This window comes from Lutra lutra, chromosome 9, assembly GCF_902655055.1.
Source record: "Lutra lutra chromosome 9, mLutLut1.2, whole genome shotgun sequence".
Lineage (NCBI taxonomy): Eukaryota > Metazoa > Chordata > Mammalia > Carnivora > Mustelidae > Lutra > Lutra lutra.
The window spans coordinates 7608963-7620995 of NC_062286.1; the positions used below are offsets into that span (position 1 = coordinate 7608963).

A 12033-nucleotide genomic window follows, 5' to 3' on the forward strand; every position below is an offset into this window, starting at 1 on the left:
TAATCTCAGTCCTGCCCCAAAGTCTAAGTCTGTGTATGTATATATGAATATGCATTAAAAAGTAACAGAGAGTTATTAACTGTGGTTATTTTCAGACTGTGGAAATACAGGTGATTTTTTGACTTTCTCCTTTACACTTTTCTGTGTTTTCCAAATTCTCTATAGGCAGCATAGAATTACATTTATAAGCAGAAAAATGTTAGTTGGAAATAGCCAAGTTACCTCTACAGCAGTAGCCACCAACGATCACACATTCCAACAGGTAACAAGAAGCTCACGATGTACAATAATCAGAAAGATTTTAGATTTGGAGTGGGAAGATTTTAAGTAAGACAAGGAACGGTGTAGGTCCTCAATAACTTCTTTTAAAAAAAATACTTTATTTATTTGAGAGAGAGACAGTGAGAGAGAGTATGAGCGAGGAGAAGGTCAGAGAGAGAAGCAGACTCCCCGTGGAGCTGGGAGCCCGATGCGGGACTCGATGCGGGACTCGATCCCGGGACTCCAGGATCATGACCTGAGCTGAAAGCAGTCGCTTAACCAACGGAGCCACCCAGGCGCCCGGTCCTCAATAACTTCTTAATTGGATGGCCAGATGTTATTTTGTGTCGAACTCTAATTTCATGAAACAAGTTTGTTAGAGGAAGCCATATTTATGGAAAGAATGGTGCCATGAGCAAAGTTAGGGACACCTCTAAATATGTTGCCCAACGTCTGAGAAGCCAGGGCGATGGCTCGGAATATTGAAGAAAAATGTCTGAAATGGAAAGCACCCATTCTCCTGCAGGCTGGCTGAGAGCAGGACAAAGGACCCTTGGATCCCACGTCATTCCCCAGTGACATGACACCCAGCAATTTGTGTAACTTCTGGGGACATCCCTACCCTCGTTTGTAATTGAGTTTGTGCCCAGCTCTACAGTTCCGTTTTGCCTAACTGGAAAGAAATGTCATTATTGGGTCAAGTACAAGATTGGAGACCCTGGTTTGAAGGTCCAAGACAGCCACTCCTTCTCTGGAATTACCATTTTTACCTCCCTGTACACACCGAGTTTCCTCATCCCTTGGTTTCAGGTGTCCTCCCTCAGGAAGATGTTGCAAGGACTGACTAATGCACCCCAGTGTCCCAATAACGATGAGGCACCGTGCAGGTGCTGGGAGTTCCAAACTGCTAATTCCGAACCCACAACAGGATTGTGGTGTGACATGTTGTGACCTTTACAAGCCTCCTGTCTGCGCTGCGTCTGAGCCTTCCCATCCCAGCATCTAGAGTCCCGCCTTACCTTTCTTTCCAAAGATCTGAAAGCATTCTGGGCAGTAGGTTGATAGTCTCACTAGTTTTATCTAGTAAGGGGGATCTCATTTCTCAAGGAATTCTTCAACACCCCCCACCAAAGATAATCCTGAGATTTTTATCTTTCCCAGAAACCACTGAAAACATTGTCCACAGGGAAGGATACGCTCGTGCTTCCTCCTCTTACTCCAGAGAAAATGAATTCTTAGAGCTTTTGTTTTTTTTTTTAACATTCCCAGGTTAATTTCTGGGGGTTCCTCCTCTTTTTTCAAACAGGACGGATCCCACACCGCGGTAGTGAGACCCTGCCCTTTAAATCCGTCCTACATCCAGGGCCGTTTCGCAGGGGGTTAAGGTGAGGTGGGTGCCTGGGACCTGGAGAGTTTCCTTGGCGACCCGGGCACGCTCACACCCACACGGACAGGAAGGCTTGGTCCTCTGCCCAGGTGCATTCCAAAAACATAGGTGGACCTGTTGCGCTTCTTCCCACAGATCAGTGCTCTCGCCCAAAGATTCCCGAGCCCCCGTGCTGGGTCACCGCCGGGTGGGGGTGGAGAGCGAGGAGGTGGCCGCGAGGGGCGGGCGTCCCCGGCCCGAGAACTTCGCCTCGCCCGCCCCTCTCGGTCGTTCCCACCCTGTGCGCTCTGCAACGCTGTGGGCTGGAGACCGCCACCCCCCCCAGCCCCACCCGATGGTCCTCAGAATCCCGCCGGGAACCACCTCCCCACCCCGCCGCGGGTGCACCCGGGGTTCGCGCCGCGGCCACAGCCCGGCCCCGTATGCAAATACCCGAGGGGCGGGCGCGGGCCGCCTCCCCGCTGCGGATAAAAGCCCGGGGCGGGGCGCCGCGCAGAAGCCGCTGCCTCCCGGGAGCCGGCCGAGCGTTCCGTCCCCGCGCCTGTCTGCTGCACGCCCGCGGCCGCCGGCTCCCGGTAAGGACGCGCGGCGGGGTCGGGGACGCGGGGCCACCCGATCCGCCCCCCAGGCCCGGCTCCCCGGCTCGCCTCTGCCCACGTGCGCTGTCCCCGGCCGCGCTTTCTCCGTGGGAACCAGCGAACCCGCGCCTCCGCGGCGCCCTCCCGGGGCCGGGCAGGTGGCATCCCCGCAGCTGTGCGCGTGGGGCCGGTTTGTCGCGAGGCCATCAGCAGGCGAGACCCAGAGGAGCTGCGTTGGTAGTGCGCGGGGTCAGGAGGGACTAAGGGGGTCTCGGCGTCGAGGGAGGTAGGAGGCAACAAGAGAGCTTCCAGGACGGGTCTCTGACCTGTTTTTGCCTGTTTTCCCCTCGGTGGCGCCTTGCGAGGCGCTGGGACGGGAGGAGCGGGCCAAGGGGAGAGCGTGTGGGCGTGTGCACGTTTGAATGAGCAGGATTAATCGCCTTTGGAAGCTGCAGACACTGGACAGAAACTGCCAGGCCCCGCACATAACGCACCTCTGCAGAGTGGACACCTGTTGTTAGGGAAAAACGACTTCCGTAGTTCTCCCACCACCTTTTTTTTTTTTTTCTTCTTATTTGGGAAAAAAAAGGAGTTTTTCTGAAGTTTTTTAAAGCTAGCACCATTCTCAAGGTTGGTCAGTTAAGATCTGGGGTTTGTCCGAGCTGTTGTGAAATTCCCTCCTTGTCTCATTCCCGCCTTTACCCTATCCTTCACCGCGTCCCAGAACGTACAACGTGGAGAGGAGGAACGTATTTTAGAGGGCCCCACGCAGGGGCTCGCTGTGCGCGGCCTCCTCCATTTGCATTATGGTGTGAGAAGAGGGGGAAACCAAGGAAGGGGAATCCACCTCTTCCCATCTCTTCTCCCCATCCCCGTCCCCCAACCCTTAAAAAACAGTCAGAACCACCCTCGGGATGGAGCCCTGAGGGCTTTCAGAGTTGAGATAAGAAACTGCCTGTTGCTTTGTGCCTATGGTGTCCTTGGAACTGGAGAATCTGATTTGGAAGGTCGAAGGGGCAAAGTATGGGAAAGAATGGGAAACTGATAAAAGCAACACGTCCCGGAGAAGATTAATTCTGATGGAAGGGAGTGGTGGAGGAGTAGAGATATTTGACGCTTGTCTCCTCCTGTTTCTGTGTGTGTTGCTGTGGTTCTGGTCAGTAACTGGATAAAAGAAGGTGTGAAGCATGTCGGAGTTTTGGTTAATTTCTGCCCCTGGCGACCAGGAAAATTTACAAGCTCTGGAGAGGATGAACACCGTAACCGCCAAGTCCAACCTGTCTTATAACACCAAATTCTCAATTCCTGACTTCAAGGTAAAATTCCTGGAGCGGAGGAAGGAGGTGATGGGTTGGGGGTGGGTGGGTGGGTGTCTTCTGGGAAGCCAAGGAGACATCACAGGGTAAAGACAGTGACGCTGATCCTCAGCCTGGGGCTGAAGATGAACCGGACAAGTCAGTGGTCTGGATGGGACTTCATGCCACAGTCCGAAGTTGGTTGTGGTTCCTATGGACTTACAGACCCAGGACGAAAGGAGCCGGGAGAGATGGGTGTGATGGGTAGGACCTCCAGTACAGTTTAAACGTGCAGGCTTGGAGAGCTTCTGCCTTGGTAGTACTCCCGACCTGAAGCAGGGTGGGAAGTTTCAGGATCCTTCTGGTTCTGGTGGGGAGGCAGGAAGGGAGTTTAATGATCGGTGGGTAGACGGCAGAGAGATGTGACAGCAAAGACATGAGAGGCAGGAGACTCTAAGGGCTCCTGCAGTGGAGAACAAAGTTCAAATGAAACAAACAGGAAAGAGGAGCAAGGCGTGCACAGTCCTTTTGCTTCAGAAGAGTGGAATTGTTGCCGTGCTTCCCAAGACTGTACGTTTCCAAAAGGAAGATGCTTGAGGCGTTTCTCGATGACACCTGTGCAAATGTGCTGTGGCTGCTGGAGGGATGGCCCCAACGGACCAGGGGCAGCTCTTCTTGAAAACTGCCATATAATCTTTCAGACCGTAGTCTGCCCTCTGCGCTAAGAGCTGCACCGTCAGCACCGTAGACATTGGGGATGCAGCTGTATTTGCTGGTGTTTACTGAGCACTATGGTTGGGGCCCAGCCACTTTAAACGCATCATCTGGAATCTTCCAGTCCTGGGTATAGATCAGGAAGGGCGGAGAAAGGAGACCGGGGCTGCAGATCTGGTAATTGGCAGTACCTGTTTCTGAACCCGTGTGTCGCTGCCTGTTTCAAACCTGCCCTGTTTGTCCCATGACCCCTGCTGTGAAGGTTAGGGAATCCGGGAACACTCAGCACTTTGTGTGAGGCAGCGTGTCAGATGGGAGGGAGCAAAGAGAAGAGACAGGACCCTCCCCAAAGATGCTTAATGTCAGGTTGCTTGAAAAGAAGCAGCTTCACTTACTAGAGATGTCCGGGGCTCCTTATTTCCTAATTACCTTTCTTAAAGTATTTTTTAAAAGTATTCTTTTATGAAAGGATAGCTGCCACACAGCGTTAATCCTGATTGCTTTTTAATGTCTGACGGGTGGTTGATGACATGAAAACAAAGCCTTTCCTTCTGGTTCTGTGGACTAGACCTTTAAATACAGTTTTGGACTCTAATAATTGTTACTTTAAGAAGTGGATCCTTACGAATAACGGGAAAAGAAAAGGACTTGCATGAATGAGGAGGTGGGAGGGGGAGCTGGTCTTCTGCGCCCCCAAGATCATTGTTAGTAATAGCAAAGAAGAACAGAGACGGGGGTTCGTTGGACATCTTGAAGAAGAAAGGCTTTAGAAACAGCAATTTCTTTCCTTTTTTTTTTTTTAAGAGTTTTATTTATTTGAGAGAGAGAGAACATGCTGGGGTTGGGGGGCAGAGGAAGAGGGAGAAGCAGGCTTTTTGGCTTCTTACTGAGCAGGGAGCCCGTGCAGGGCTCATCCCAGGACTGTAGAATCATGACCTGAGCCACAGGCAGATACTTAACTGACTGAGCCCCCCCAGGCGCCCCAGAAATGGCAGCAGCTTTAACTTGCTTTCTGGTCCATCTCCTCAGCTATGGGGATGAATCCCATGACTAGCAGATGGCCATTCTAAGAAGAAAATGAGCTGGGGTCTCACAGTGACATAGTGGTCCCTCCTTCCTCTGGCAGAAATAGGATAGTTTATCCTATTGGCAGAAAAAATAATAACAACAACAGTAATAATAATTTAAAAATTCCCCAACTCACTGCTTCTCTTAACAGCCCTTCCCAGTTTCCAGTTTGGCCACTGACCAAGAATAACTAAGGGGAGATGGAGGTTAGAGAGCTCTTTGCGCTGTTGCTGTTGCTGAAAGTGACCTCACTCTCCCCTGCCTTAAAGCGTGAGCCTCTAACTTCTTTACGATCTTTTTAGGTGGGGACCTTGGATTCCCTTGTTGGCCTCTCCGATGAGCTGGGGAAACTCGATACCTTTGCTGAAAGGTAAACTATTTCTTGTTTACTGCATACAAGTGAGAATTGGACAGTGTTGTCAAGGGACACAGTGCTCTTGCTTTGGCTGAGCCCATCTTGTCCAAACCCGGCCCTAAAAGTCACATAAGGGCATCGGGTCGACAGCAGCACTTGGGGGCCCTTGCGTAGTTTTTTTTTTTTTTTTTTTTTTTTCCGGAGGCCGCGTTTTTTCGGGGGCCGCCTTCAGAATGAAGAACGCTGTGTGGCATAAGGTACTGAAACTTTTAGAAAATAATCGAGCCATTTCCCTCCAGGCTTTTATATTTTAAGGTTCTTGGTTTGGTTTTGTGTTTGTAGTCATATAAGCACATCGTAAAAGATTCGAAGGACAGACGGGAGGCTGTCGAATGACAAGAAGTTTCCCTCTCCTCTGGTTTCCTCTCTCCTGTTCCCCCACTTCCCCTCTTTGGTGGCAACATTGTTATCAACTTGGGGGGTACCTTCTGGAGACAGCCTGTACGTGTGCCACCAATATGAGTATATTCTGGAAAGCAGGTTGAGAACAAATGATAGTGTCTGTCCCCCACTTTGCTTTTCTCTCATAATCACGTATTTTAGACATAGTCTGATGTCAGTCCATAACTTGGTTTTTTCTGTTGGGCTATATTAGCTCGACTGGAGGTGCCCTGATTTACTAGTATTTCCCTGTTGATGGACATTTAAGTTTTCTGTCTTCTGCTATTCCGAACAACGCTGCAGTGATGGTCCTTTTTTCTATTTCTTTGTACACGCCCGGGAGTGGGATAATTACACACTGAAATGCTGGTTAAAAGAGTATTTGGATGCGAACTTGTAAAGATAGGCCCGCATCACCTCTCCAATGAATTACTCCCATTCCCAGTCCCACAAAAAGTGTGCGTATGAGGATCGTTTAAAGTCTTCAAATCATTTTTTTTAAATTGTTACCAATCTGGTGCATAATCACTGGAAAGTACAGATGGAGCTTAGAAAATCATGAGAAAGAAAATACAAAACCCCAGTAATTATACCATTTAGAGAATGCCACTGCAAGCGATGTTATGTTGTATTTGCAGTAGATAAATCCAATTTTTTCTACAGATATGCTTGCGTATATTAATAATGGTGACACCATGTTATACATATTTTATAACTTGCTTTCTCTTCATATTTTTTTTTTTAAGAATACTTATTTATTTGAGAGAGAGTGAGAATGCTCACATGAGCGGGGTAGGGGGAAAGGGGGAGAGAGAATCCTAAGCAGGGTCCATGCTCAGGAAAAGCCACAGTAGAGGAGGTCCCAAGAAATCTTCAAACACACAAAGACAGAAACAGCACTTAACTTCACACTGAAAATGCACATGTTCAGGCCCCACTCAGCTGGAAGGGAAGCCCAGGAATCTATTTTTTTAAATGGGGGGAGAGAGGCAGAGAGAGAACATTAAGCAGGCTCCATGCCCAGTGCAGAGCCCAACGTGGGGCTCGATCTCACGACCCTGAGATCATGACCTGAGCTGAAATCAAGAGTTGGATGCTCTCTCAATCATCTGAGCCACTCAGGCGCCCCCTCTCTTCATATCTTTGGATCTCACCGTTGACTGTTCCACTAGTGTTACACCACAGGGATTTGCCATCATTTGTTTATTTGGGTGTTTAAAAAAAAATAATAACCCTTAGTTTTGGTGCATCCAGAAATGTGGTGTTTAACCAATGTTCCCATTTGATTGAAACAGAATGCAGAGTGGGGGTAGATGAGGAAAACAGTCCAAGCAGGCCAGGTCATGACCAGGACACAGACCCGGGGCTAACCGGTTGATCTCGCTGCCTCCATAGAAGGTTTCAGATTCGCGGGGCCTGTGGACGCTCAGGGCAGTGGTGATGTGACGGGTCAGTTGCCTTTTTCACGCATTTCCTGGGAGCCCTCGAGGTCACACTGGGAGGATCCTTCATCTGCAGACTGGGGCTGTGAGCTAGAAATGTGTTCTGGGTTCTGTTGCTGTTCACCTGCCCCCTTTCCTGGGTATGAAAGGAATGCTTTGTTAGTGACATTTTGCTACCTGTGGGATGTTGCTCTGACCACAGAAAGGCAGTCCTGGTCACCAGGTCCTGGGCAGTGTACTGTCTTTGAAAAAGAAAACTAACCTTTGGCTTTCTTATCTGTAAAATGGGATAATAGTGAACATCTCTGTGCTTTCCCAGAAGAATGAAGGGGAGTAAAATTGTGTTACATCAAGTGTTACCAAATCCTAGGCCACATTCTATGAAAAATTAACGTCCAAGAAAAAGTGGCCTGATCCCTGACTGTCAGCTCCTTTCTTAGGCTGTTCTGCTCCACGGGGAATTGGGTCTGACAGCCGCTCTGGAGGCCAGCCCACTGCCCTCGGCAGGAGATGGCTTTCCCGGCCTATTGCAGAAAGGACAGCTAGTCAGCATTTTCTCTTCTTAGACTTTTCTAGACCCTTCTAGATCTTTCTTTGCTACTGATTGTCTGCCCTAATGCAGGTCCGAGAGCCTGTTTCTTATTCCCCAAACCCTCCTCTAGCTCTAAAATTCTGTGATCTTGCATTATTATTTCCACCTTCATTTTTTCCTTTGTGTTTCATTTTGCCTTGTTTTGATGCGTGTCCTGTTCCGTCCCTAGCGGTTGCACAGTTTGCTTGCACTGGTGGCATAGCATGTGTTTAAGGAATAATATAAAAATGTGTGCGCCGGCCAGGTTTAGGCTGTCATTGTGAAACAGACAGAACCCATACGAACGGAGGTGTTTTTCAAAAGCCAGGGCTAGGTGTGGTGAGAATGGCAGTTGCTGTGCATTGTTTCATTTTTCCTTATAGGCAGATATTCTCAAGAACCTTCCTACGAGGGGGGGCGGGGAGGAAAATGGTGTGAACTGAGCTCCCCTTATTTCTAGTATTTCTTTACTTCCAGGGGCCGGGGTACTTTGTCTTAGAGTTAATGCTGGGGCTTGGAGTGAGGTAATGGGATACACTAACCCAGGGGCTTCATGTCTTTGAAATGCCCTACCTGATTCTTTAAAGGGGACTCCAGTGTTGTTAGATAAATAAATGCTGGCCGGTTCTGTAGCCCAGGCAGCGCAAACCTGTCAGCACTGCCTCTGGCCAGGAGAACAGAGGAGGGACAAGAGTTTTCAAGGTGTATTGTTTCCATATCCTTTTATTATTTATTTACTCGGGGCACTGGAGTGTTTTTCCGTGTAGCTGGAAGGCAGGTTTTGCTTACTGCCTTTTTTTTTTTAATTCCCCCATGCTCCCTTTGTTAATTTACTTTGTACTTACCCTGTAATTTGTGAACATGGGAGAGAACAAATGACTTTATCTTGGGAAAAAGCACCCCTCCCACCATTATCAGTGTTTAAGTTCTTCTCAGTATCTTCACTTTTTTTGCCATGCAGGTTGAAATACTACATTTCACGGGCTTCGGCACTCAGATACACCCCACAGGTTCCTGGGGTACACTGGTGACTGTCACTTGCCTCCGGCTTATGGAACAGCTGGTGGCTTTTCTTTATCCCGTGGTTCCATGAAGTTGACTGAGGGTTAGCTCGAAGATGTGGATCACAGATTATGTATCTGAGTGTGGATGCCTGATTAATGGTGGGTTCTTCCAAGGGCATTCTGAAGAGACGCAAAATACAATTTAAGAACTTCCCCTAGCTGCGTGATATTTCTCCAGTTCATTAGACAGGTATCCGTTGAATGCCTCTTAATGTTGTGTGCCTTTCTTTTTTTTTTTTTTTTTTTTTTTTAAAGATTTTATTTATTTATTTGACAGAGAGAGATCACAAGTAGACAGAGAGGCAGGCAGAGAGAGAGAGAGGGAAGCAGGCTCCCTGCTGAGCAGAGAGCCCGACACGGGCCTCGATCCCAGGACCCTGAGATCATGACCTGAGCCGAAGGCAGCGGCTTAACCCACTGAGCCACCCAGGCGCCCTGTTGTGTGCCTTTCTAGACTTCTCAAAGCTTCTGGGCGGTCCTGCTGTAGGTGTTTGCTGTTTTCCTGCTCTCCATGGTGTTTCCAACCTCCCCCTCCCTGTCAGACCCCATTAACACCTGCTCATGATGCTCAGCTCCCCCAGACTCTTCTCCCAACCCTCTTGCCTTCAGACCTGTTCATCTCCCCTGTCCTGGTTCGCTTCTCCTTCATTGCACTTTCCACAGTGCCCTTGTGCGTTTCCTTGCGGGATCGTCTGCTTAAATATCTGCCTCCCACCTAGACTGTCAGATCCCTGAGGTTAGCCACTGGCACACTTCGATCCCTTGCACCTGTACCATTGTAGGCCCTTCAAAACCAGCTGAACGAATGAATGGAAGAAAGAATCCTGAAATATTAGGGCTGCACAGACCCTTAGAGATCGTATCTAACCCCTTCGTGTTCTAGATAAGGAAACAAACATGCCCAGAGAGATGCTCCCAGAAGGAGCTAGATGGGCTCAGGGCAGCAGAGGAAGAATAGAGCCTTGACCCAGATCCACCAATCAATCATTGTTGTTTTTTTTTTCCTTTTTAAATACAGATGTTTTAATATGTCTTAATCCTGTCTTATTCATTGCTCAGATAATTAACGTTGGCATTTTACAAAGTATTGGTAAATATTTAAAGATTTCAATAGTATAACCATCAAATGGTATACAGAGGTAAAAAAAGAAATAGTTCCAGTTTATTCCAGGAGCTCTCCCCATAGGCAGTCCTTATGAGGGTTTTGTATATTTCCTTCCTTGGTAAAACAAAACAAAAATACACGTACATTCCTGCTCCAGCTCTGATATTTACAAACCCGGAAAGACCTTCTTGTGAGGTATCTAAAAGCACAGATTTTTTTTTTTTTTTAATTTAGATCTATCCCAAACATTTAGGACAGAACTTATCACATGGTTGGTGCAGAAATCCTATTGATAATTCATCAGAGATTACAGTGAAGTTAGGGGGATTAAATCCTTATCGTTTTGAGTATTGCCATGAGCGCGGTGCCTCTTCCAATTGGCTTCATTCTTTTTCTTGTTCCTCTGGAAAGAGCGCTTTCACGTTTCAGTCAGCAAAGGTCCAGCACTTTATCTCATTGACTCTTTCCCTCCCAATTTTTTTTTTTTTATGTAGTTGCTATTAGAAATGAGATCTTTTCCTGACATGTTTACTATTTATAAATGGGGATTTCCATGTCTTAATTTCATGACCCACAAACTTAACTGAATTTCCTTATTGAAGCTAAGGTGAAAGGTCAGGGAGTCTGATTCCGGCGTCCAGAATTAGGGTTAGGGTCAGGATTAAGGGTTAAGGTTAGGGTTAGAGAGAGTCTGGCTCCAGAGTCCTCTTTTTTTTTTTTTTTTAAGATTTTATTTATTTATTTGACAGAGACGCAGCTAGAGAGGGAACACAAGCAGGGGAATGGGAGAGGGAGAGGCAGGCTTCCCACCGAGCAGAGAGCCCTATGCAGGGCTCGATCCCAGGACTCTGGGATCATGACCTGAGCTGAAAGCAGATGCTTAACTGAGCCACCCACATGCGCCCAGAGTCCTCATTTTTTTTTTTAAAAGATTATTTATTTATTTGACAGATGGAGATCACAAGTAGGCAGAGAGGCAGGTAGAGAGGAGGAAGCAGGCTCCCTATTGAGCAGAGCGGGGGGGATCCCAGGACCCTGAGATCACGACCTCAGCCGAAGGCAGTGTCTTTAACCCATTGAGCCACCCAGGCACCCCCAGAGTCCTCATTTTTAACCACAATATTAAGACGGGTCAGTTGTGTGACAGCACAAAATTAGAAAGACGTACTAGTGTAAGAATGATGACAGCTTTGTAAAAAGAATTTGGAAGTTTCACTCTGTTCTCCATCTTCTCCACATTGTTCACATGGCATCCACTGGCCACATGGGGCTTGAGCACTAGATTGGTGGCTCGTTTGAAGTGAGATGGTAATGTAGGAAACCTCAGATATCGAAAACTTAGTACCAAAAAAAAAAAAAACCGACAAAAAAAACAAAAAAAGGAAAATCCTAATAGCTGTTGAAACAATAATGTTTTTGATATAGGGTTACATAAAATATATTACTGAAATTAATTTCACTGTTATTTTTTCTATTGTGGCTACTAGGAATTTTTAAGTGACCTGTGGCTCGGTTACATTTCTGTTAGCGCTGGGCTGAAGCTCTAGACCGTGCTTCTCAAACGCAGATGAATGGCCTGGGGATCTCGGCAAAATGTGGGTTCTGATTCCGTGGGTCTGGGCTGAGCCTGGGACTCTGCGTTCCATACAAGCTCCACGCTTATCCTGTGCTGTGGGTCCACAGACCACACTTGGCATTCTATGTTCAGCCTACTTAAATCAGTGGCTCTTAACCCACACTGTGCCCCAGAAT

At 47.8% G+C, this 12033-nt stretch overlaps 1 protein-coding gene across 5 annotated transcripts in view; it reads left to right on the forward strand.

The window, feature by feature from the left end:
• Nucleotides 1-1934: 1934 nt before the first annotated feature.
• ATP6V1C2 (ATPase H+ transporting V1 subunit C2) overlaps nt 1935-12033 on the forward strand; it is a 53510-nt gene continuing 43411 nt past the window's right edge. For 2 of the 5 annotated variants that reach the window (XM_047744741.1, XM_047744742.1), the window contains exons 1-3: nt 1943-2223; nt 3388-3542; nt 5606-5673. In XM_047744741.1, the coding sequence (XP_047600697.1) occupies nt 3414-3542; nt 5606-5673 (197 nt within the window). In that variant the 5' untranslated portion in view covers nt 1943-2223; nt 3388-3413. Of the gene's footprint in view, nt 2224-3387; nt 3543-5605; nt 5674-12033 lie in introns of all 5 variants that reach the window. The other 3 variants (XR_007129973.1, XR_007129972.1, XM_047744744.1) reach the window with 3 other exon arrangements.